We start from the raw sequence: 27,117 nt of genomic DNA, 5'->3' as shown, positions 1-27,117 counted from the left end.
ACAGACCATTTCAATCCCTGCAGTTTGGGGCAGGGCTGCTGTGGGTGCAGAATTTACTCAGCACATCCCCAGCAAGGTTTTCTCTGCGCTTGTTACTCAAAGTTGCCAAAAAAAGGCCACAAAAACAAGAGGGCAAATTCTCACAAGTCACAGCGAGGAACTTGGGGCTGACTCTTGCTTTGTTCCCTGCCCAGAGCTGCCTTTATATAGAAATAAACTGCAGACAATCCTGACTTCCTTATTGCCACTAAACACCATGACAGGCAGTTGACTTCACTGGGTAAGCTTGCAGAATTCTCATTTCCATTTGCTGGGGTTTTTATGCAGCATTTTGAAGCCACCACTTGAGAGACAAGGACCCACAGCTGGGACAGCCATTACCACTTCACCAGCAAATTCTCATAAAATACACATCAAATAAAACTGCCTGAAATCCAGGGGGAAGATCACAATTACAGGGGAGGCAAACAGAGGAGGGACCTGGTAGAGAAATCCTGAGATGCCCCTGGGCTGGTGAGGGTGCAGATAAATTCAAGGAGAACACATGGAGGGGAGGCTTTCCTTCCCCTGGCTCACCCAGAGGTGCCACACACAGGGACAGCTCTGCATTCCTGCTTTTCCAAGGCTTCTGGAACCTTCCACCTCTCCCTTCCTCCTGCAGCTGTTGTGTGAGCACATTGACAAACTCACATTTACAAACTCATATTCACAAAATCACATTGACAAACTCACATTTACAAACTCACACTCACAAACTCACATTGACAAACTCACACTCACAAACTCACATTGACAAACTCTCACATTTACAAACTCACACTCACAAACTCACACTCACAAACTCACACTCACAAACTCACACTCACAAACTCTCACATTTACAAACTCACACTCACAAACTCACATTGACAAACTCTCACATTTACAAACTCACACTCACAAACTCACATTTACAAAGCCCAGGTGTGCCCTGGTGGATCCTCATCCCTCCCCCAGCCCAGGGCTGAGTAGCAAAGTGGGGAAGAAGTCAAACAAATGTTTAAATATCACTGAGCAGGAGCTCTGGGTGTTTCCAGCCTCCTCTAAAGGTGTCACCAACCCTTTCCTCCATTCCTCCACCTTGGCCAGTCCCTCCCCCTGCCAGCTCCAAGCTGTGCTGGTGACAAGGACAGGGGTAGGGACAGGGATGTGTCAGAGCAGGAGCAGCTCCTGGGAGGATTTAAGGAGCAGCTTGTAGGATAAATTACTCCAAACATGAAAATATTTGTAAGGATTAGTGAGCAGGAGCTTTATGTCAGCAGCTCTGATCGGATTAATTCCAACACAGGTTACCCACTCTGAGCAAGCAGCTGGCTGTGTCATCTTTACAGTTTAGGGAAACAAGAGATGCTGGACAATGTGGAGTGAAAGCCTCAGAGCTGGGTGATGTTGTGGTCATTGCAGAAAAATGGGATTGGGGGTCCCACACTCTGCAGTCACATCCCAGTTTGTGTGTGGGATGAAGAACAAGGCTCACCACTCCTGCCAGCTCCAGAGAGAGAGGTAAACCTCCAATATTATTTTTTTATTCTGAAAAAAGAACATAAAAAACTAAAATAGCATCACTGGAGGTGCTCCTTTCACCTCTTGATTAAAAAAGCCATGAGCAGTTTGTGCTCCACAGCCACAATTGAAATTTGCTTCCTTTTTCTGCCCTCTCTGGTTCCTGATGGCCCAAAGAGCAGATTTGGGAGGTTTGGAAGGGATGGATGGACACCCTAACCAGGATTTCTGCAGGGAGCTTTCCCCTCTCCAATCCATGCACACCTCTGGATCTGAGGATGTCAAGAATGTCAAATACAATCCACCAACACCTAAAGAAACAATATCACAATTCCAGCAGGTTTTGTCTCCCTGAGAGACACAGAAAGTGCAAACAAAACTGAATTGCATGGCAGGACATGCAAGAGCTGCATTTTGTGCCCATAAATCCCAATTTCCTGGGGAACTCACCGAGGCACAGGCCAGGATCCCAAAGAACCCAACCTTCTGCACCAGGTTCTGCACGGCCACTCTCGCCCGGGAAGCAAAGTCCTGCAACAGGAAAATCAAATTATTCATGAGGAAACCTCACCTGAACAGAGCTCAGAAGGTGTGTGATCTCCAGGATTTCCCACCGGGGAATGGGAGGAATTTTAAAGCAGGAAGGTCAGTGTGAAACCCTGAGTTTGGAGGGACAGTGGTGGTGGAACGGGAGCTCCCCATGCACTGAGTTTGGTTTTCACACCCTGAGAGCGGCACTGAGCTCCCACTGCTGTGGAAACAGATTTCCCATTATTTATTTCCACATATCTTTGGGGAACTGCTCTGAAAACAGATTTCCCATTATTTATTTCCACATATCTTTGGGGAACTGCTCTGAAAACAGATTTCCCATTATTTATTTCCCCATATCTTTGGAATGCCAGGGCTGTTTGTACCTATTCCTTAAACAAGCAGAGGGAATAAATTCCTCCAACGCCATTTCCAGAGGTAAAAGGAACTTTCTGAGGACAGAAAGAGCACAATAATCCAAATAATCCCATTACAGCCTCAGATCTGCTCTCCCAAACCCAGGATCTCAACCAAAATTGCCAATTCCAGGCACTGCCTACAACAGACTTATAAAATTCATTAAAATCCAGCCTAAATTACTTTAAATTACTGAGCAATTTGCTTTAAAAGCAGGGGAGGTGCAGCCCCTGTGACTGGAGCTGCCTCCTTTTATTTTGTGATCAGTCCTTACTCCTGAGGCTCAAAATTTGCCAAACACCCAGGAAACCCCGCAAAAAAAAAACAAAAATAAAGATTCTCACGAGCAGTTTCCTTGCATGTGAGAAGGGAATTTACAGGAGATAAAATTCTGTCCAGAAAAATAAAAGCAAGGTCAGTGCTCCCTGCTCAGGCTTGGCCACAGCAGTTGCAGAAAGCTGGGAATCCTTGGGAATAGCAAACATTAAAAATAATTACCCATTCCTTTTAAAAAACCTACAAATAAGCAATAAAATTCTGAATTTCCAGGAGCAATGCAATAAATTACCCAAGGAAATGACTGTAATCAATAATTAATGATATTCCAAATTCTACCCTTTACTATTGAATTGTAGAATTTAGAATATCATTAATTATTGATTAAAGCAACTGCAGGGTAATCCAGAAAAATTACATTAATGCAATTTTAACTTGGTTACAGTTCTGTTGAAACCTTAAATACTACACACCAAAGAAGAGAGAAAACTACAATTATTTTACAATGTTCTTGCATATTATTTAAATTTTGAGCTGTAGAATTGACAACATTTTCTGTGGCAGATTAAAAAATAATAAATCTGTGTTGAGACCATTTGCTTCTTTTTACACCTTTTTTCAAGTAGTAACTTTTCTTCATTGATGTGCTTTCAAAAAGTTAAATTCCATTTTTGAAAATTAAAAAAAACAAAACACAGAACCAAAAATAATTACTCAATGCAGAATAATTCTATTTATTGTATTTAATCCCTGGAAAAAGAACTCAAATAAAAACTGTAAGAAATGAGATTTTCTAAATCTTTCAGTGGGACATTTTTAACCACAGGGGAATATAAAACCCCTCTAGAATATCCTATAAAGGTGAATTTCCACACTTTGAGCAGGAGTTACACCTTGGGCTCACGATTACAAAATGGAAGAGATCAAAATTCACTTTTTAAATGAAAAACTTCCCTGATATTTGTGGGATCCCCCCCAGAACACGAGGATTAAACCTGTGACACCGACCCCTTGAGCTTATTCTGACAGGAAACAATCTGGAAAGTAAAACGAATTTTTTTTTTTTTTAAATTAAAAGAGTGAATTTTGACAGGAATTGTTGTAAACAACAAAACACAACAATTTCCTGAGGACCCAGCCCAAAACTCTTGCGACATCCAGGGCAGTTCCTGCTGCAGCCCCAAATTCCCTCGTGGTTATTTCCAGGGAAACAGAACCCAAAAAGGGGATCCCAGCTCCAGGGATGCAGGGAATAAAATATTTCTATTTTAAAAAAACACCCTTTTATTTTATTTATTTCTAGGATTTTCCCCAAGGAAAACAACAGGCAAAGACACAGTGAAAAACCTTTAGGGTTCTTTACAAATTCATTTAAACACCAAAAGGTGCTAAAACAGATTTTGTCCTTGGGAAAGGTGTCCTGGAATTGTTCTCTTTATAAGCACAATTTATACTTTATAAAAATACTCTTTTATTTTATTTATTTATAAGACTTTCTCCAAGGAAAAAAACCCAAACACATAGTGAAAAGTCTTTAAGATTCTTTATAAATTCATTTAAACACCAAAAGGTGCTAAAACAGATTTTGTCCTCAGAAAGGGTGTCCTGGAATTGTTCTTTTTAGAATAACAATTTCTATTTTATAGAAATACTCTTTTATTTTATTTTTTTATAAGATTTCCCCCAAGGAAAACAACAACTCTTCAATTCCCCAGGCAAACACACACTGAAAAATCTTTAGGGTTTTTTACAAATTCATTTAAACACCAAAAGGTGCTAAAACAGATTTTGTCCTTGGGAAAGGTGCCCTGGAACTGTTCTCTTTATAAGAATTTATATTTTATAAAAATACTCTTTTATTTTATTTATAAGAATTTCCCCAAGGAAAAACACCTCTCCAATTCCTCAGGCAAACACAGAGTGAAAATCTTTAGATTCTTTATAAATTAATTTAAACACCACAAGGTGCTAAAGCAGATTTTGTCCTTGGAAAGGGTGTCCTGGAATTGTTCTTTTTAGAAGAACAATTTCTATTTTATAAAAATACTCTTTTATTTTATTTATTTCTAGGATTTTCCCCAAGGAAAACAACAGGCAAAGACACAGTGAAAAATCTTTAGGGTTCTTTACAAATTCATTTAAAGACCAAAATGTGCTAAAACAGATTTTGTCCTTGGGAAAGGTGTCCTGGAATTGTTCTCTTTATAAGCACAATTTATACTTTATAAAAATACTCTTTTATTTTATTTATTTATAAGACTTTCTCCAAGGAAAAAAACCCAAACACATAGTGAAAAGTCTTTAGGATTCTTTATAAATTAATTTAAACACCACAAGGTGCTAAAGCAGATTTTGTCCTTGGAAAGGGTGTCCTGGAATTGTTCTTTTTAGAAGAACAATTTCTATTTTATAAAAATACTCTTTTATTTTATTTATTTCTAGGATTTTCCCCAAGGAAAACAACAGGCAAAGATACAGTGAAAATCTTTAGGGTTTTTTACAAATTCATTTAAACACCAAAAGGTGCTAAAACAGATTTTGTCCTTGGAAAGGGTGTCCTGGAATTGTTCTTTCTATAAGAACAATTTCTATTTTATAAAAATACTCTTTTATTTTATTTATTTCTAGGATTTTCCCCAAGGAAAACAACACAAACACACAGTGAAAAACCTTTAGGATTTTTTACAAATTCACTTAACACCCAAAGGTGCTAAAGCAGATTTTGTCCTTGGGAAATTGGAATTTGTCCCTGGAATTGTTCCCTCCTCAGGGATTTCTGGAGGAGCTCACTGGGGCATTTTCAGCTCCTTTTTTCTCTCCCCTTTCCCAAAGCTCACGGGCTTGGAGCAATAATTTCACTTTTATAAGCCAATAAATATTTTTTCCTCGCAGTTCCATAAATCTGATGGCAAAGTATCTTGAAAATAAAACACTCCAAGACAGTTATTGAAATGGCTCCATGATTTATGTGCATGGAAGTTGTTTCTATTCTGATTTTAATTTATTCCCCCATTATCTTTTACTGTGTTGCTAATGCACTGTTGTATTCATTTTCACAAGCTGGAATTGGAAATAAACTCTCTATAAACTAATGGTTGCAGCACAGCTGCTTTAATAAAATATAATATTATAATTAGAGATAAATTGACTGTATGAACTTAGGGCAAAGCACCATTTTTAACCAAATTTCTTAAAAAGAACCAGCTTCCCTCACCCACATTTCTCAACTACAAAATTCAAGGCTGCTTTGAAATTAATATTTTCCCTCCAGCTAAAAACATATAAAACATTAAAAAGTTAATAATGAAGGTCTTTAAAAAAAGTTTAACAAGCTTGTCGCAAAAAAAACCCAAACCAAAACCAATGTTGGAGCAAATTTTCTCACCTTGCTAATTCATAATTTATTTTTTAAAGTTATTACTCAGCTTGTTTCATTGCTAAGTTTTGGTTTTACATTGTCTAGCACAATCTACTTCATGGAAAGCAAATTTTAAATTCTAAAAATTTCACTCAAGAACTTGCCATTGGTCTGCCTTTTTTCCAAATTTTCTGAATAAGCCAAAAGACAAATTAAAGATACTTTTTGTACCTATTTTCTATGATCTAATGTAATCAAAGCTATGAATAATTTGCAGGGTAATAAACCAACAAAACCATGAATTTCAGCCCCAACATTTACTCTGTGGAAACAAGTTCAGAACTATTTCTCTTTGGTTCCTTCCTTAAATTTTGTTTGACAAATCTTTGTGACATCTGCAACAATAAAAAACCTTCAAAGTTTCATTTCCCTGAGAATCCAATCCCCAGTTTTACAACTTTTACCACTTTCACAACAGAATTTTTTTTTCTTTTCTTTTCTAAAGCCTGCATGGGGAACAATCTTTTCTCTTTTTTTTTTTTTAGCATTTGAAATAAAATAAGTTTAATCAATTATTGCTTTAAAAATAATATATATATATGAAGAGAGATAAAAGTTCAGCTACTTACAGGCAAACCATTTTCCCCCCAAATTAAAGTTTCTAGACTGGAGTGGCCTCCCAGCTAATTGTGATTCATTCTTTAGAACATTTCAGGATGCTTGAGCTCACTGTGTCCCTTTCAAAGATGATTTATTTTTTGGGGTTTGGAAATAGATTTCCTGTGAGTGCCGCAGAGCAGGCAGAGGAAGGTTAAATGATTAAAGATGACTTCATTGGGTTAATCATCACATCCCAAAAGCAGGGAAAGGTCAGGGATGATTCCCCAGGCCCGGCTGGCACAACTGTCCTGGGTCTGCTCAGCCTCAGCCAAAGGGAATTTTTCATCATTTCATTCACCCCATTGTCTCCATAGGATAAAAATCCCTCCAAAATTTCCAAACCTAAAGGGATGGTAAGGAGAATTTCCATGTTCTACCTCAGTGTCCCTACCTGGGTAAATATGGAACTTTTATCCCTGGAAAATCCTTCCTGAGAGAGAGAATGGACAACCTGGTCTGTGTTACAAAGTTCTGCTCCATCCCTCTTTTATTTGGTTCCCATTTATAATTTAATCTCTCACTGTGAAGTTGGTGAGCTCGTCAATGTGAGGGAAGAACAAGCACCTCACCAGATTTAACTAACCAGCTTGAGGAAAAAATTGTTTTAATAAGTAAAATTGTTTTAATAAGTAAAATTGTTTTAATAAATCAAATTGTTTTAATAAATCAAACCTCACCAGATTTAGCTAACAAGCTCAAGGAAAAATAATTTTAATAAATATTTTCTTCCTCTTTTCCCTCTCTAACAGAGCGGTCACAATGAATTGTTCCCATTGAAATTGTGGAGCCTCTTTTTTCTCACTCTGATTGATCCACAGGAGGTACCCAAGGAGCTCTGAATAATCAGAATCCCCCAGAAATAACCTGTGCCACCTCCCCAGCCCTGACTCTGAAGCCTGCACAGATTATGCAATGTGAGAGCTCATTTTCAAACAGCTGCAATCAGATTTTAGGAGCTCTGAGGAACCAACAGCTCCCATCACATCCCAGCTCAGTCCCTCAAAAACCCATCCAGTTCCACATCCCAGGGATTTGAGGCCTGGCAAAACTTCTCTCCTTTTCTTTCCTGCTGTAAATACCTCAAGCACTTGAGAATAAATTGATAAATCTGGCAGATTCAACACAAAGATGGAGATTGAATTTAACACAATTCCATCCCAAGCTCGTGGTGCACATTCCCTGCTCAGGTCCCATCCATGCCATGGACATTCCTCACCTGGTGGGTGCTGGCCTGGAGGAGTTAAAAGATTTTTCTAGAAGGCCTGGAAGGGGATACACAGGATTTGTGACTCTGATAGAAAACAGGGGAATGAGAGAAAAATAATTAAAAGTCATAAAGAGAGATCTGGATGTGTTACACCGCAGTGGCTCTCCAGGAGAACTCTGGAGCAGCTGCAGAGAGGGAAATTCCTCCTCCTGCAGATTCCTCCCTTTTGTGTGGACAATCCCTCAAGATTTGACATTATTTCTATTATTTTGAGCATTATTTCTATTATTGTTATAACAAAAAAGTTTAATTATCCAGATAATCATCTGAAGTAAAGAAGTAAAGAACATTTTCCCCTCCCCACAGATTGAAGGCTGGGTATGAAGTTACCACTTAGATCACCAAAATTAGAGAGTCCTTAACATTTAAAGAGCTGCCTACAAAGACAGTGCCCCTCTTGATGTAAAAATCCCAGTTATGTTAAAAATGAGCTGCACAGTATTTTGTTTCTTCTGGCTTTCTGTTCCAACACAATGGAATCAAACACAACTGATGGGAGAATGACCATTTGTGGTCAGGGAATGGATTCCAGGATTTCAGACTGGGAGGAATTAACAACTCCTTGGAATAAAGCATTGACTGCAGGGAGGCACAGAGGTACCCAGGGCTGGGAGGTCACAATGGTTCAGCACTCACTGGCCAAAAATCGCTGCTCAACTCCCCCAAAATATCAAAAATATGGATAAATTACAAACAGGAATATTGTGATAGCAGCTCAAGGTTCTTTGTTCCAACTTTCTCCAAAATGTTTCCAGGTAAATGCAAAGGGGCAATAAAAAGAGGAGATTTCCATTTGATGCCTGGAGAACAGGGGGTGTGAGGGGAAAGGTTTAAACTTCCTCATCAGCCAAAAATCTGGGAGAGAAAGGTCCTGTCTGGGAAATCAGAGCCCCAAAAGAGGGAGGTGGGAAAAATAATTTTCAAGGATTTCTGAAAGCACTGGTGGGATGGTGGCAGAACTAAGCAAGGACTGAGTCTGATGGAAGAAAGGGATTTACAACAGGCACAGGGCAGATATTCCAGATTCTAAAGAAGTTTCACTTCATGAGAAGTCTGGGTTTTCTGAGGCATTCAATGCTGGAAAAGGAGTTGGGAAATCATGGAAAAGTTGCAAGAGGAAAGGACGTAGATGTTGAACATGATAACAGCTTTAAAAAGTACAAGATGAAGGGAACCAAGCAGCAATAAAATCTCCAAAGAACTGTGGAAAGGAGAGAGCAGCACCCACAAAGCCTCATTGAACAGATTGTTTAATGGAGATCTGAGGGCTTCAAACTGCTAAGAGCTCAATATTCAGAATATTTGTAGGCAAGGATGAACATACAGTAGATTTTACAGAAAATCCCAGGTCAACAAGAAATTCTGTTTACAGGTGGATTTTTCCATTGTGAGGATGAGAAAGCAGGACAGATTGTGAGGGGTTTATTTCCACATCTGTTTGTCTTCAGATTCTTCAGGTTGGCTGCATGTTAAGGTTGAGGGGTGATGCTGCAATCCAGAGATAATCAGGAGGATGCTCATCATCTTTGGGACTTGGTAAACTCAGACACAAGTAACTACATTAGTTCTTGGGTCAGAAAACCTTAAGTTTTTCTACAGAAAATACAATTAAACCCACTGTCCTCTTATCAGATGTTAAAAGTGCTGTTAGATGTTAGAAAAGACAGACAAAAGAAGCCACAGAGCACAAAAGATGAATTTTTTGCAAGCCCTGTGGGAACAGAGACAACAGACTGAAGTGTCCATTCCAACAGAGGCTTGGCTTTCCTGGGCATTTCATTTTAGGAGTAAAAGTGTGAAACTTCCAAATTATGAGTCCATTTTATGGTAAATAAGATCTCCCCATTACCAGGAGCAGGAATGAAGTCAAGCAGCTCTGGATCAGTCCATTAGTTCCACCTGGAACTTCCAGGTATTTTCTTCATTTCATTAATCATCTGAACCATGGTAGGAAACTTTTTATTTCCCTCCCCCTTCTCGAGGGAAGAACCAGCAAAAATGGTTTATTTTTTACAACAAACTCCATCTCAGGAGCTTCCATTTCAAGATTTCAGCCTATTGCAATGCCCAGCCAGGTTCAGAAGGGAAATACCAAAAGGAACACAGATTATAGGGAGGGCTCTGTCAGCTCTGTAACTCCAATTTAAACCCAGCTTTTTCCACAGCCAGAACTGAAACCCTCAAACTTCTACATAAAAAGTCCTTTTTGCTTCACACGCTGTAAGAATAAAGAAATTTCGTAAAGAATGAGACACAATTAAAGGAAACAGCCTCAAGGAAGAGGAAGGAGCATGTCCTTTCAGCCTTATCAGATCTGTCCTGCAGAGCTGCAGCCCCTTTAACCACATCCCCTGCCACCTCTGCTCCTCAGAGCAGTAATGTGTCCACTCCAACACCCTGCAGCTCTCCAGCCCTGCACACCAACTGCAGATAAACTGATTTATTTCCTTGCTGAACAGCCACTTTCCATTCCCACGTGGCAGGGCAGAGCCTGCAGCCCATTTTCAGGGTGTCAGTGGCACTGTCAGCAGCACTGCAGGAGATTGCCCAGGGAGCTTTTGCTGCCTCCAGCCCTGAAGGGCTCCAGCACCAGCCCAGACAATGCCCTGAGGAACCTGAGCTGGACTAGGAAAGGAAAAAATAAAAAAATTGGATTAGAAACTGCTTCAGGTCCTTCTGGAGGTGAATTTTTCTGTGATTCCATGACAAGACACTACAGCCACAGGCAGGGGATGAGTGGAGTAAAGGAACATCCCAGCACTGCCAAACCCCCCTGCACTGCTCATTTATCTCACTGCAATCAGTTACTGTGAGCCCAGCTCTGCCAGTTCCAGAATATTGCTAATTTTTAAAAATCCATTCTAAAGAATCAAGTCTCATTTTGAGGTGGTTTAAAACCCAGACATTGTAAGGAAGGAATTTTTGATCACCAGCTATGAAAATTGACATTTTCAATCTCTGATAAACCTGAGAACCCAAAGCCATCAGCACTGAAAAAAATATTGTTTCTCCACACAGGCCTCAGACATAAGTTAAGGATTAAAATAGAGTGGAAGTGAGGAACTTGTGACACAGCTGACAAAGCCCTCAGCACACACAAGCCTTCCCTCTGAGCCCAGATGTGCAACCTCTCCCCTGTTGTCCCTGGGAGGGACAGAGGTTCCCAGACAGCTCACACAAGTGGGCTGCATACCAGACTCTTGTACAACACAGATATTCAAACAGTGTCTGGAGCAGGGGGGGAAAAAACAGCCATTTTCTTGATTATGATACCAGAATGAATTTCTATCAGTTATTGAAAGTTGGCCTTAAAAAAATATTTAAACCATATTTCTGACCCAGCTTTTGATCATTTATTGGTCTTTCCCAGAATACTGAGGAGTGAAATATCAAGTATTGAGGACAAATTTTCCCCTTAGAAACTCGTGTTGAGCATTCTCAACACACACAGAACAGGGCATGAAAATCCAATGACAGAATTCAACCACCTGCTTCTCCACAGCTCCTGTGCAGATGCAGCTTCCAGCATTTCCAGTACACCTGGTGACATTATTTCTAATTTCTGTTGTAAAGTGAGAAATTTGTTACTGAGAAATTCCTCCTGACCTAACACGGAGTGAAAATGTTGCAAAGTAACCCAGGTTTCATTGCCTGGGTGATTTGGTTTCATTGCCTGGGTGATTTCTGTACTTTCACACTGAACATGTAAATAATTTTTTAGGGAACAGACCCTTCAAAATAGAACTCAAAAATCCTCTCCAGTCAGCATTAGTAATTAGTGCAATGCCCTGTGGTGTTTTTTTCTTATCTGTGAGCAGGTGTGCAAATGAATAGAACAATGTGGGCACGTTCTCCTGCCAGTGCCCAAAGAAATCCTACCAGGAGGTGCTTTACACATTCCTTACTCACAGCCCTCATTGTCTTCCCCCTGCCTGGTTTAACTCTTTGCTATCTCTTCTCTCAGGAAGTGCTCAAGTTCCCTTATTTAAAGCCGCCATTGACTCATTCCAAAACTTATTTTAAACGAGGTAATTTTGGAGAACAGCTCAAAACTGAGTTGTTACTCAGTGCACCCACTGCCTGTTCTATTGTCTGTGAAAACACACTGTCACTTTGTCACCTCACTCGCCAGCACTCGTGGGGACTTTAGTCTAAAGTGCAGCTCAAGGTTTGATCAGTTGTGAATTTCTATTTAATTAAAGACCATAAAAAAAGGAAGAAACCTCCCCTGGAGCTGTTAACAAATACTGGCATCAAACCTGAGGAATGCAGGGTGTGAGGAGCAGCCTGCTGGTGACCACCCACAGCAGTTAATAAATAACAATTAATAAAGAGAGGAAGCTGATGAGGAAAGGGAAGACTGAGCAAGAGAAAGGATGAGTGGAATGCGATGTTCATTTCAACAAGTGATTTCTGGGAAAGCAAAACAAAGAAATAAAAAAGAACTCAAGGTTTCCCAGTTATTGTACGTGACCCTTCCACTTCCATTTTTATGATAAACGCTTTATAAAAACCTGCTTGTGGTCTGCTTGAACTTCTTTTTTCTTGTACCAAGTACCCTCAAACGCTGTTGATTAAACAAGCCAGCAGCCTTTTCAAGCAGGAACTTATCAGACAGCAGTTGTTAATTTAATCACGGCACAGATCCCCTGCTCTGAATTTGGCCATCTAAAACGCTGCTAATTAAGCGAGATTTCTCTCATTAGCCGTGCTCAGTCATTCCCGGGCAGTGAAGTCAGTGTCGTGTCAGAACACAGCGCTGCCTTGTCCCGGGTGTGGCACGGGCTTTGTTCTGCCCCAGCACCCAGAGCCCCACGCGGAGATGTGGAAAGCAGGGCAGGGTTTCCAGCGAGGCTGGGACGATGTTGAGCCTGTCCCCACCGGGTTAACCCCTTGCTGCCCTCGGGGAGGGCTCGGGGGAGCTCCAGGGCAGGCGGCTGCGGCTCGCTTGAATTCGAACCCTCTCGAGTCCACGTTGACAAATTCTTCAGCGAGCCCTGTGGTTACAGGGAAGCTGGTTTCACTCTGAGTCACTCCTGTTCAAACAGTTTACTGGAAATGGAGGGGAGGGGGAATTTTCAGAGAAGTCATGTGATGGCCAGACAAACCACAACCAGTAAAGGTTCAGTGGAGGCAAAAACAGGTCCCAGCAACCACTGACAGCCAGTGTGCAGATGGCACTCAGTCATTTCCAAACCAGCCGTGCTGCACCTCGGCGTTTCTGAGCATTTAACCCTTCTCCAAGGCTCTGTTCTTCCCCAGCTTGGAGAGTAAACAAACAGCGCTGGCTGATAGTAACATAGGCAACTAGAAAATATTTTTACATGGAAATTTGGCTGCGGGCGAGGCTGCACAGAAGCGAACCCCCGATGTGTAAATCATTAGTTCTTAAAGAAATGCCACTTAATGAAGCCAAACACTCAGAGCCATTAAGGATTAGATATTCAGAGATATCGGTACTTTCCCCTCTTAGCAAGGAGCTCCGGGATACAGCAATGCCCACGCACTGTCACCGGGTGCCCTGAGGGAAGCTGGCACCAAAAGTTGCTTTTTCACTCCTCAGCTTGAAGTGTTCCAGCATGACAGAGAACCGAGAAAAATTACCAAGCAGCAACTATTAAACTGGCAAAAGAGAATCCCTGCTCATGTGCGTGGGACAGCAAACTGCACCAAGAGTCTGTGACTGTGTCATTCCCACAGTGCTGCCCCAGCACTGAGCATTCACTCTGCTTTGGATACACTCCCTGTGGCCAAAAGGGAGCTCTGATAAAACCTCCCTTCACTCTGGAATCCCACTGGAACAGAGCTGACAGCAGCTCAGATGCTGTTTGAAACGCTGCTGGGTTCTAAACCCTGCCCTGAGCATGAACAAATCCCAGCTGGGCGTGCTGGGCTCTGCCTTGTGGCAGCTCTGGGGACAAAGAAAAGGCAGAAAAGGCAGAAAAGGCACCCCCTTGTGCAGGGCATGGCCACGAGGCAGCTGTGACACTCCCTGCAGGAACTGGGACTGGCTGGGGAGCGCACAAAGGGACAGCGAGGAAGGAGAAGTGAGTGTTCCTTTAAAAGAAGGGGCTTTTTCTCAAGGGTGCTAATGGGAAGTACAGCACAGACACATCGGCTGCAGGTTAATGAGCTCTCTCAAAAGCCAGCACAAGGAGACAGGTCACTCAGATCTGACATCCAGGACAGAAAATCCATCAATAGACTCTTTAAAGTAAATGGCATTTTGCTCTGTGCTGCTCTGAATGGAGCACTAAACTTTGACGCTGTTTAATCCTCTTAGGTCCCTTTCTTGGCTGTTTTTTTGTGGCCCAGCCAGGAGCACATTCCCCCTCCCAGATCATTCAGGCTGGATGCTGCAGCCACGATCCATTCTCACCAGAGGAGATGCTCATCTGTTTCTCCAAATGACCATTGTTGTTGAGAAACAGCAGCAGTGAGCTCTCTGAGCAGCTCACACGCAGCAAAAACGTCAAACAGCTGGCTCTGCCTCATGGGCAAAGAGCAGCTCAGCTATTCTGCAAAATCCAACACCCAAACCTTCCCAAAAAGCTGGCTGCAAGGAGACCTTTCCATTGAAAAAATGCTCCTTCACTTGGCATCAAGCATTTGCAGCATCCCCAAGGCACAGGACACTTGTCACAGCCCCCGTGTGAGGTTTCAGAGTGGGAGAAAGCTGATGGAGGTAACAACAATTGTTAATGAGCAATTTAAAAATAGGCATCGGCACTGCTCATGAATGCAAATTACAGGGCAAAGAGTGATAAGCTGTGCTGGAGATTGGGATTTGCAGAGGTCATAGGAAAGGCAGGCCTGTCTCCCACAGACATCCAGAGAAAACATGATTGAAGCCAAAAGCAAAAAGGAAGTCACATTAGCAAATGGAAAAAACTGAACTGTCAGTTTTATGAGCACAATACAATTTAATCGGATTGTCAAAGCCTCATGTTAAAAGAGTTTATAGAAACCAAACCACAAGTGGAGTTTGAAAGATTTTTTTTTTTTCCTGGCCATCCATCCACAAAACAACACGCTTCAATCCAAACTCAATTGCCAAGAAAATAAAATCAAAAGTACTGGTAAATAACAGCATCATTTTCCTTCATTAATTCCACAAGGCCACTTGTTTACTCCAGGCAGTCAATACAGCTATAGTTTGGCCTGGCCTGACAAAATGCTCTCTAGCAAAAAATTTTCTTCCCAAGAATCTCACTGTGCGTTCTGGAAACCATCTCTGGCTGCTCCCACAACTGTACACACATATAATTTGCTGGGAGAGTTTCAGTAAACACAGATACTGAAGTCATGTATTGAACTGGTTTCCTTGTTGTTTTTTTTACCACAACTTGATTTTCCTACAGTTAAGGGATTACTTTGCAAAGCAAAGATTGATGGGAGACAAAAGAACAAAGCAGATTCTTTTTTCCCCCTACTGCATCTTTTAAAAAAAGAGAAGAATTTACTATTTATAATAACAGAAAAACCCTTTGGAACCTTCTAGTAGGGGGAGGCTTTTGGGAAACACAGGGTTTACTGTTAGAATTACTAGATTGCACTCAGTATTTCCAGAAAAACCACTTTCATGGAAAAGCCTCATCCATTTTTTTTGAAGGAGGGAAAAGAAAAGTGTATATTTATGTCCAGAAACTACCCTGGCAGAGGAGTTTAAAGACATCAGTGCATGGTAAATAGCATCTGCTGGTTTTTAACAGCAGTCTCATGACCCGTTTCAACTTAGTGGCAGACAAAACAGGATAAGAAGGAAAAATACAGAGGGAAAAATTCAGTGGCAAACAGCATGAGGAAAAAATGTTTGATTTGGTCTAAAACACTATCAGGAACTCGTGACCAGGATACAAACTCCTGATCTGAAGGAAAAAATATCCACAGCAGTACCTGACTATGTGCTGCATCAACTGCAAACTGTGCTCTATTCAACCCCTGGAGAAAATAAATGACAAGAGCAACAAAAAGAGACTTGGAGCAGTTTTGCTGCATTTCCACATCAGGAAAAATGTTTCCTCAGGCTGATGAATGGGTCACACACTGGTCCCTGAGGGTGTCAGTGGCAAGGCAGGTAAATGTCATCTGAAAGGGATGAGCTGAGGCTGAAAATCATCTCTGGCCCAGGGAGGATTTCAATGCAGCCAGAACAACCAGGATTATGGAACAGCAGCTCCTGTACCCCTGCTTTCCCGTGTCTCCCTACCTTTATTGTGCTGTTCTGGGACTCTAAATAATTGCAAATGCTTGGCTGCACTGTTTTATCTGCTTCAACAAGCTGCATTCTTGTCCTGCCATCACCACAGGTATCACCCAGTGCAGGATCTTTCTCCATCCCTGGGAAGTCTGTTGTGAACTCACACCAGCTGATTGTTTGGCCCCCCTCTCATTTACTTGGAATGGTTATTTACCCCCTGTAAGCTGCTCTGTGTCATTAACTCTGTTGTTTCACACTCTGTCCTTACTTGTGCAGTCTCTGCGTGTTCCAGCATCTCCTCGAATTCCTGGTACTCCTCATCATCAGGCTCAGCCCCCGACAGCCGGGCTGCCCTCGCCATGAAATAGGGGGGCAGCTCTCCAATGGCTGTACCAGCACCCTGGGAAAAGAAACAATCCTGATTTATTTTCCTGTTTATTCCCAAACACAAAACATGTGACACGCACAAGTCCCGTGGCCATTCTCCGAGCCGACAAGAGCAGCTGTTTGGAGCAGTTTGCTTTCACCCACCAGGTCAGAATTCCCATAATTTCCAACAGAATGCTGTCCCTTTGAATCCCCATTTCCCTTTATTTCCCTGTGCAGAGGAAAGCCTGGGGGTTGCAGGGTCGAGCAGACAGGAGCTGTGCATCCCTGGGGCCCCGTGGAGCAGCGTGTGGAGCTCCTCCCTGGAGCAGTTTGCTTTCACCCACCAGGTCAGAATTCCCATCATTTCCAACAGAATGCTGCTCCTTTGAATCCCCATTTCCCTTTATTTCCCTGTGCAGGGGAAAGCCTGGGGGTTGCAGGGTCGAGCAGACAGGAGCTGTGCATCCCGTGGAGCGGCGCGTGGCCGGAGCCGTGGGAGGCTGGAGCTGGTGGCGCTGCTGTCCCCCACATCCCCGCTGTCCCCCACATCCTGAGTCAGCACTGCTGTGTCTCACCCCACCACATGATGCCAGACACATTCCCCAGCATGTGACAACCCTTGATCCCCAAGGGCCTCCAGAATAATCCGGGAGCTCCTCCCCGGTGCTGTCCTGGAGTTTGCTTGGTCAGTCATGAGACTCTGGGCGAGTGTTTGTTAGAAAACAGACTCAGGTTTTACTACAGCGAGGAAAAAAAAGGTTAAGCAAAGCCTGAGCTGGAGTTTTCCCTCTCCTTCAGCTGGGATAGCTGGAGCCAACCCCAGATGAAAGGACGGCTGCGTTCTCACCGCAGGAAAATCGTATTTGTTTTCTCAGGACATCAAATGACTCATTTCAGTCTTGTGGGTAAAGGCAGCTTTAGCTTAAGCAAGGGAAAAAAGAGAGACAAGCTAAGATTGAACATATGGATAAACAGAGGCTAATGGAACAGGAACTTGGAATTAACTCAGGATGGTTTAAATTTAGGGCAGGTAAGAGACAATAGCTGGGCACTGCACGGGAATGCGCTCCCTGCAGATGGCTTTTCTCTCCCAGGGTCAGCAGTGAGTAACAAATGCTTTTCTCCTCCTTTGAAGCAACGTGAAAGCTTTTCAATTTCCTTTGTTCCTGCTCTATGCACAGCTGCAAGCAAGAACTCCAGCTGCTGTGGATATTCCAAATCAACAGGTTGTGGTTTGAAATACCACCGCAGTTAAATTCTCAGTTTAAGCACCCGAAGTGCACACAGGCCTCGAATGTTTATGCCCTTGTTTTCCACAGAAGAAAAAGTTTAAAAGACTGCAACAAGCTGAACTTCATTAATCTGCATATTTCTGGCACAAGGGGAAGATAAGCCTGAAAACAGTAGCAACAACACTTCAGAAAAATTAACTTGAGGTTATGTTCTCAGGGTGATGCAAGAAGAAAAAGTCACATTGCTCCTCCAGGCGCTGCCAATTTGCTTTGGCTTCGTTCTGTGAACTGAGGAAGAGGTTTGCATGTGTGTACTGGACATGAACTTGCTTTAAATTGGAAAAGTCACATGCTCATTATTACAAAACATTTCAGAAGTGCAACAAAAATCATATGATTTCATGTCTGCTGGAGATAGGTTCCTTAAGTGCAAAAAAAAAAAAGAAGAAAAAGCAGCAAAAGCAGCAATTAAGGGCTCCAGACCAGTAACTATTTAACTTTTTGTAACATTAGATATTTTCCCATTTAATTCTGAATGCCAGTTTTACATGGAGATCCCTTGGACTTACAACAAACTGGAAAGGCAAATGCTAATCAAAATTCTTTTACATTCAGAAAAGGAAACTGGGAAATGACTCCACTAGAAAGAGTCCTTTAAACAGATTTGATCCTGCTCAGGACACAGGCAGCCTGTTCTGCTAATCCCAAGCAATTAAACATTTTTATTCTTTCCCCTTATTTCTTGTAAAAAACCAAAAAGGCTGCAAGACATTAAAAATATAGGGCACTATTGAATTGCTGGTCCCTGTGGGATGGGAGGCTGTGAAAACTGGCATTCACCTAAGGATTGTTCTGAGCCCTTCTGCAGGCCAGGGCTGCTGCAGCCAACTTTTACAGGGATTGCAAAAAGCATCATTTTCATCCCACCTAATAACTCAGGGAGATTTAATCCATGTTACACTCATTATCAGCAGGAATGGCCAGCCCTGCCATGCTGGGGACTGGGAATGATTTCAATCTCTGCCTGAAGTTGGCTGCTGATGGTTTGGTGACCCTTGTGCAGATTAATGCTCACATTTCACCCCACAGGACACTCAGCCTGCAAAGACACCCTGGGTGAGCTGCAAAAATCAGCTTTTTCACCTTCTGGAAGTCACCTTTCTCTTTGCTAAGTGGACATTTAGCTTAAGAGTGAGAGAATCCAAAATAACTCTGCTCCACAGCTTCCATAAGGAGTGAGCTGGAATTAGGACAAAAGAAACACTCTGGAAGCAGAGCAGCAGCAATTGCCAACTTGATTTGGCTTACAGGAAATTAGCAAGCAATGTTTATGTACTCAGGAACATTCCAAGAAAGCATAACATTACACGAGACACCAGGGCAGGACAGAGGATGCTCCCCAGGGAACAGCCAGAGGAGACAGAGTTCAGAGCAAAGGTAGCTGACAGGGAATTTGGAAAAAGGGGGGGAAAGGGTGAAAAAGTGGGATACAAATGTTCCTGTTGCCTTGGCCTCTCCCTGATCTAATCCAAGGAGCTCAGAGCACCAAGGCACTGCCTGTTCTCCCCCATGGCTGCTCTGGAGGACACGAGATTCCAGCTCTGCTCTCCCAGTTCTCAACTTCATTCTCCTCATAGCTCAGTTTTTACATGCTGCAGATGAAGCAAGAGATGTTTACCCTCAGCTGCATTTTTATTTTGCAACCCTAGAAACGTAGCTGTAAATGCCATTTTTATTGCTTGTCTCTATTAAACAGATTTCAGCAGAGGGGGGTGAGGAAGAAAACAAAAAGAAATCTTAGATTTATTTACAGTCTTGTAAGTATTTGTGTGATCAGCTACTTACTGAGCATTCAGGCAATTCTGGATTTTCATTAAGAGTCAAATTTAAGCTGTACTTTGCTTTTTGACAGGGCTGTGAGTTCACTTTCTCTGTTACTGTTTTGATTTTAGTCCCTAAACTCACACATTGACTGGAATTTTTGTAACTAACACAACAGCTGCTATTTAAGAAATTGTAGTGAGCAGTTGCCTTATATATTAAAAAATACCAGGGCAGGCATCAGATCCTGTTTTTAGAATTTCTTTTCCCTGCATTTGAGTTGGAAAACCAAGAATTTAGTAATTAAATCACCAGCTAGGACAGGAAGTCAGCAGCAAAATAAAGTTAATTTGGCATGTAGTTCAAAGCAGATGCATCTGTGTAAACTGCAATTCAAAATGAAAAAAACAGCCTGGCCAACCGAAATTCTCCAAAAATTAAACTTGTACAAATAGCTGTAAAGAAAAAAAAGAGGAAAACTGAAAGGAAGTTCCAATGACAGAGTTTCCTAAGAGCCTGATTCACTTAAACAGGAAAAGCTGCTCAGCTTTTAAGTGAAAAGTGGAAGCAGGCAGAGAAACAGAAATAAAAGATGCAAAAATGTGGAAAAGAACACTTTTAAATTAAATCAAATTTAATTAAAAATTTGTGTATTTTATTAAAATATGTAAAAATGTGGAAAAGAACACTTTTAAATTAAATGCAATTTACTGCTGCAGGCCAGAACAAGCTGGGAGATGAGGTCCTGAGTCCTGCAGATGAGGAACTGCAGCTTCACTCATGTTACAGCCCCAAAATTATTGCAATTATTTCTTGCTTAGCCCTGAGAGCTGCCAGATCATCTGGGGTGCAGAAACCCCTACTAAAATTTACTTTTTACATCAAGAGCCTTCAAATTCTCTGCTGGTATTTAAAAACAGCACCTGATAGAAACATCCCAGGAATATCCTATTAAAATGATCAGGGTTAAAAGGTTCACATCTCACATTACCTTGGGCATCATTATTTTGCTAATTGAGGAATTTTTGTCAATTGCTGGCCACAAAATCAAACACAAAAATGGAAATGGGAGGTTTTTAAAGCAGCCTTACCCACATGCAGGCCTCCAGCCTGACTTTTGAGATGATTGCCCACAGGGAGATGGAGCCCTCAGCTGTCTCCTCATCGGGGCAGATGATTTGATCCGGGTAAGGAGGCTCAGGGAAATTCACAGAGTTACATTCATAGGCAGCAAGAGTGACTGAGGCTATGTGTGGACCCTGAAAAATAAATAAAAAAAATTTCAATTGTATTTTACGTGAGTTAGAATAAAAATTAAAATTAGCAACCCCCCACCAACATTTATCCTTAGGCTAAAACTTAGTGCTTCTCTCTTTAAATAATGTTATTTATGTGAAATTCTTGTTTGTTGGAGTTTTTTTAAAGACCATTTGAATCACAATGTCGAGCTACTAATGTACTTTTAAATAAATTAAATATTTCTTTTGACCCACTGAAATGTGAGGAAGCCTTTCAGCTTTTTCCCTGCCACTTAGAAGGCTGTCAAAGAGAAATAAAAATCCTTATTTTTAAAAAACCCAGGAATTTTCAACTATTTTACAATGTTCTCCTTAAGGTATTTATGACCTACAGCTTTATTAGAGGAGGTGTTTTCCGTACTGCTGCTTTTAGAGGATTAGGCATTTAAATTATATATTGATTTTTTTAATGGCTGGGTTTAATGACATCTTGCAGCAGACTTTGCTAACTTCTGTGTTTTTCTCCAACAGCCAGTTGTTTAATTTGTGTCTGTTTTTTCTGAGTAAACAAGAAAGGGACCTCAGTGCTTTTAGCTAAAAAATGGTTTAAAATGTAATTCCAAAATTAAACATTATTTAAATACCATTTAACTGAATTAATTTTAGTTTCCATCTTACACGGAAAGATTTTTTTGGACAAAACTCCAAATAAAAGGAGCATAAAAATCTATTCAAGAAATAAACTGTTAGTTTAAAAACCTGAAAGAATTGCCATTATTTTTAATACAAAAGAATTGAGAAGCAATTCAAACAATCTGAACACCAGACATTGTAGCTAAAAAACAATCACTTAACAAAGGTCATGGAAACACTGTCCAGGGAAGAGGGAGGGGGAAAAAATAAAATTACTGAATAAAATTACTGCATTGAAGTGAGGTCTTTATGTAAAGCCACACAATTAAATAAATCTAAAAGTTTCATTAAGTGCAGAACAAATGACACAACTTTAACTTCTGCTATTCATTACTTGATGGGTTTTGACATCGTGCTGGGAAATATTGCCAGCAATTTTCATTTATGTTTTTATCTGCAATCTTAATTTATTTTCATTTTATTAGAGCAATAACAGAGCTTGATATAGCCCCAAAAAATCAAAGGTGAATTTATGAGAGAGCAGAGGGAAAGTGTGAGAGCCCTGCCCAGGCTCCCTTTGAAATGCAGGAGCCAGGGACTCATCCAGCCCCAAAAGCTTCATTTGCACATTAAAGGGTGAAATTCCAGCGCAGCTCCAGCACTCCTGGATTTTCTGGGGAGATGAGATTCACTCACCAGCGTTTCACAGCAATCACACCCACACTGCCATTTTTCAGTGGCACTGAACTAAGAATGTTGAAGTAAAATCCCAGTTATATTTTCTGTATGGCAGCTGCAACTACTGTTGGCATATGCAAACAATTCCGAATAAACCAAATAAATCCAAATAAACCCATTCTTCTGGTGAAGCACAAGCTGCTCTGAGAGCAAGAAAATGATTTTATTTATTCCTTGCTGCTTTAAAGGAGGCTCATTCCAAGTGCTTGGGTGTATTTTGGATTGCAGAAATACAAAACCTGTGAGATGATAAATGAGGCACAGCCTCTCCTGAAGAGAAGAAAAGGTTCAATGAAATAAAACTGAAAAAGAAGGGATCCAGAAATTGATACACAAGAGAGATTTTGATATGGAAGGGAGAAAAAAGATTGGAAGAATGAACCAAGGAGTAATAATTTATATTATTAATATTTCTATAGGCCAATATGGTAATAAACGTCTTGGTAGTTGTAGCAAGATGATCTCCACAGCAGCTTCAGAGCTAAATAAATAAATCTCTCTATTTCACTCATCAAGGGCAGATGCAAAGAGATTTGAAACCTCCCTACAACTGTAAAGTACATTTATGGCAAACCTGGGAACCCTTTCTCACTGTCAAACTTGGTGGATTTGATCCCATCCCTGCTTGCCCCTCCCTGGGTCTGACAGCTACCTTGGGACAAAAAAAAAACAAAAAAAAAAGGTCTCAATCCTCAAATGAATGGTTTTCACCTGCAGAAATTTGCAGTGAAACCCTCCTGAAGGGCAGGTTTGTATGGAGGAAATCCCCCCACGTTTGAGCTGGAAATGACAATTCCCTCATTCCCTGAGGCCATGGCCAAGCAGTGAGATAGGGAATCCAGAGGTGGGGCTTTCACTGCCACAAAATTCGGAATACAGCACAGAGGAACTACAGCCAGCTTACTCAGAATAGCAAGAGACAAATTTTATCACTACTATCAGTAGTGACAAGCAGCCCCCAGTCCTTGCAAGGCTTCAGCATCCCCCAAAATTCCTCCCAAAGTGCACCCAAGGTGGATAAAGCAGGTCCTGAAATCCCAGGGGAGCACACCAGGACAAAATGCCCAAGTGGAGATGCTGCAGGAGCCTCTCCAGCAGAGCTGCCACCCTGCAAGTGGCTGAACACCCTCCAAACCCTCCTGGTGAGAGCCCTCCCAGCCTCAACAAATGTCTGCAAAAGGAAAAATTTCATAGGGAGAGGCCAATGGAAAAAAAAAATAAAAGGCATTTGACCAAACAGCTGCAAAGGGCCACCTGAAGGCCAGGCCAGGGGAACAGAACTCTCCCAGAGCAATGTAAACAATTCTATAATGGAAAATGTTGGAGTGGTAGAAGCCACAGAAGCCACATTTGAACTGGAATGAGGAATGAAGTGCAAATGGTTTGTTCAGAGGGATGAAGTGTGGCATGGAAGGGGGGCAGAGCAATCCCCAGTCCTCCTCCCCTGTCTGGGTGTCCTGGGGGTCACAGGGACTCCGTCCCAGGCTCAGAGCAGCACCCCAACACCTGATTTTGGAGCTCCCCAAACCCTGGGAACCCCCAAACGAAGCTTGGCTGAACAGGCCCAGGGCTGGGAGGAGAGCAGGAGCACTGGGGGGTTCATTTCTGTTTCTGAATGGAGCAGGGACCAGCTTCAAACAGGCTCCAGCTGCCACCTTTGGTAAACTCCTGACTCTACAGCCAGGAGGATTCACTCCCATCCAGTTTTTTAATCCTTTTCACCAATAACACCTCCTCCTCCCTCTCCTCCTCCTCTGTGTGGGGTGCAGGAAATGCTGAGTGTTTGCCTCCCTGCAATAGTTCAGTTTATTACAACACTTGGGGAAGTTCTCTCAGATGTCCCCTTGGACTGGGACTGCAGCTCTGCCTCTGAAAAGGACAAAATTTCCTTCAAAGGACAAGGCTTCAAGCCCCATCACACCCAACAGTAAATCCCAGGCAATTCACATGAGCTCCTGGCCAAAGCAGGAAAACTCAGGGCATGTAAAATCCTGAACACCAACTGTCTTTCCCTCACCCTCTTCCACTCCAAAAAATGATTTTTTTATTTCCTTTTGAGCTGCAGGAGGCACTAAAAAAGGATTAAAGAGCAGAAACTGAGAAGCATTCTGCTGACTGGGGTGAGAAACATTCGCTTGCCACTGCAGAGGAGCAGAAGGAGCCTGTGGTCAGGAGGAATGTGATGTGTTAGAAATATCTGTACCATCTGCAAATCAAACAGGACAGGATTTGCTCATCGAGATGAACTCAACATAAATCTATTTCTGAGCAACAGCAGTTCAGGGCAGTTTGGAAATCCCTGTCTGCACAACCCAATGTCTCAGAGAAGGTAACTTTGAACTCTTGAACTCACAGACCTTCAAAGGAGTTTTATTCCAGTGGTTGAAGGCACCCAGGTTGGAATGGCATGGAAATAAGTTAAAGTGATGTATTATGAAATTTCTGGAAAGCAAAAATCTTTTTATCTGTAAATTATGCTTGGAAATTCATCAGTGGAAGTAGAAAGAGACAGCAGCCACATGTAAAAAGAATCATGAGGTAAAATCCTTAAAAACATGCTGATCTGTATAATTCTTACAGCAGAAAGTCTTTGCCATAAGGAAAAGTGACCAAATATCCAATTAAAAATGAATCATATTTTCACATTATCAATCATTCTGAGCACCTGGGCTGGGAAGTCAATTAAAGCTCCAAACAAATCCTGTATCAAGTGTTGGTTTCTCACATGCCCCTCCACAAACAGCCAGGCTGCTCAAGTGATACAAGAGCAACCACATCTAATTTTAACCTTTTTTTTTTTGGGGAAGATATAATTTTAGACTGGCTTTAATTTAGAAACATTTCTCAAAGAAAAGTGATATGTCTGCCAGCAAGAAAAATATTACCCTCAAGTCCTTGCTGAACTTAATGCAGTAAAAATCTGTTTTCCTCCATGGACACACTGCTCTTCACACTGAGTTCAAGACTCAGCCTTTGCACAGGGGGGGAACAAGTCATGATGCATTTGATGGAGATAAATTGGAAAATAAAAGTTTGCTTCTCATGGGAAACATCCTCTGAGTGGTGCCCCAGGCCACGACTCATCCCATACTTATCCATGAAGTCATTACACCTCTCCAGAAAGTCCCACCACACTCACAGCATCTTTTTTATCTCTGAGAGCAGTGGACAACTGCCCACAGAGGGAACTGCTCTGTGATTAACAGGGAGAAGCTTGGTCTGGTACATAAGTGCAGTTTGTCTGTCTGTCTGTGCTACGAGATTAAACTGTCTCATGATTTTATAACGTCTGGAATGTGGTGCTGGCTGGAAGTCAGGGCTGGGGACAGAGGATCCTGTACCTGGAGCATCCTCAAGTGACACCAACATCCATCAAGCGGTCAGGGCTGGGTTTAGAAGACCTTCACAGTGTTTCAAGCTGTGAATTAATTTTACACTCACGTGGCTGTGGTGAAGTTTCTATTCCCACTTCAGGCAAGCCTTGCCCCGCAGTGCAGAGCTGATGGAAATTCCAAATGATCACCACAAGCTCTGAATTTGACTAAACCAGAGCCACTGAGGGGGCAGCACATGGCACAGCTGTCTGTGTAAAGGACCATGGTGCTGCTCTGAGGAGTAACATGAAAAGAAGATTTTTTTAAGGCTGCACCTACATTGCTTTCTATAGAGACTCAGGTCAGGGGGAGGCACAATTGCAAGAATTCAAATTTATCTTCTGCTGCTGACAGAAAATCATTAATAAAATCATAAAATACTCTGACAGTGTTCTCTCCTTGCCCTTCCCTAACCACCCCCTCATTTCTAAAGAGTAAACTCAGCATTCATTCAAACTGCCACCAGCAGTGGTGATTGGCTTTAGAATCTCCAATTAGAGATCATTCTGCACAATTATCAGTATTTTCAACCTGTTCCAGGAAGCAGGACATGAAAGGTATAAAGTTCAGGCTGTGCATAAAAAAAAAAAACAAACAAACCAAAAAACGTAGAAACTCCAAGGGAACAAATGAGGAGAAAGCACAATGTGCCCTCTCAGCAGAGAGCTGACAGAACAGACGTTGAGGAAGTGGAGAGCAGATAATGAAAACTGGGCGTCAGCTTCTGAAAGGTAAAGTCCATCAACCTTCAGGAGGAAGAGAAGGGTGCAGCCACCACCCCATTAACTGCTCCACCACCCCATTAACTGCTCCTGCACAGCCTGACCAAGGCAGCAGTGCTGGGTTTACTCTCTGTAGGTATCCATGGGCATCCTGCACAACAACAGGAGCATTCAGAGGGACCAAGACTTAAATGAAAGTTTTTCCCCTTGAAATCACCACTTTTCACCTCAGATTTTTAAAGTGCAAGCGAGCCACCAGAAGATTTAAGGAACACCCAGATTGCACAACTGATTCAGCAGCAGTGTTCAGTTAACTCAGCACACCCTCCCAGTTCATCAGGGTGTTATTCTGATCAATGCTGCAGTTTCAAGCAGAACAGAGCCCAGGTGCCCTGAAAGCAGGAATTTCTGGGAAGAAAACTGCAAAACTGATTTTTAAAGAAGCTTTCTGTTGATTCACGTATTCCAGGATATTTCAGTTCATTGTACAAAGCTTAGGACAGCTGGAGGAAGTAGTTTAAAGACAGGAAAGAAACAAATGACACAGAGTAAGAGACAAAAACGACCCTCACACCAACAGGCGCCATTTCAACTTATTTTAGAATTAATTTCTGCCTTCTGCACCCTCCAGGTATTTTTCTTCCAACCACCCCAGCAATTCAATAGCAGTAACGTGAGCACAGGTATTAGACAAACCCTTTTTTATTTCCTTTGTTTTAGGCTTGCAAGGTGACGTGTG

At 41.9% G+C, this 27,117-nt stretch overlaps 1 protein-coding gene across 1 annotated transcript in view; it reads right to left on the bottom strand.

Moving 5' to 3' along the window:
* The window catches only part of VMP1 (vacuole membrane protein 1), a 55,312-nt gene that overhangs the window by 16,563 nt on the left and 11,632 nt on the right, over positions 1-27,117 (bottom strand). Inside the window, exons 5-7 of the mRNA XM_054287211.1 lie at positions 20,765-20,932; positions 16,520-16,651; positions 1,993-2,073 (exon numbers count right to left, since the gene is read on the bottom strand). Coding sequence (XP_054143186.1) covers positions 1,993-2,073; positions 16,520-16,651; positions 20,765-20,932 — 381 coding nt within the window. The remainder of the gene's footprint in view (positions 1-1,992; positions 2,074-16,519; positions 16,652-20,764; positions 20,933-27,117) is intronic.

The sequence above is a fragment of the Melozone crissalis genome, unplaced genomic scaffold, assembly GCF_028551555.1.
Source record: "Melozone crissalis strain CALT ecotype California unplaced genomic scaffold, PUWL_Pcris_2 ptg000057l_1, whole genome shotgun sequence".
NCBI lineage: Eukaryota > Metazoa > Chordata > Aves > Passeriformes > Passerellidae > Melozone > Melozone crissalis.
Note: the sequence above shows the minus strand (reverse complement) of the source record. Positions and strands in the feature narration are given on the sequence as shown.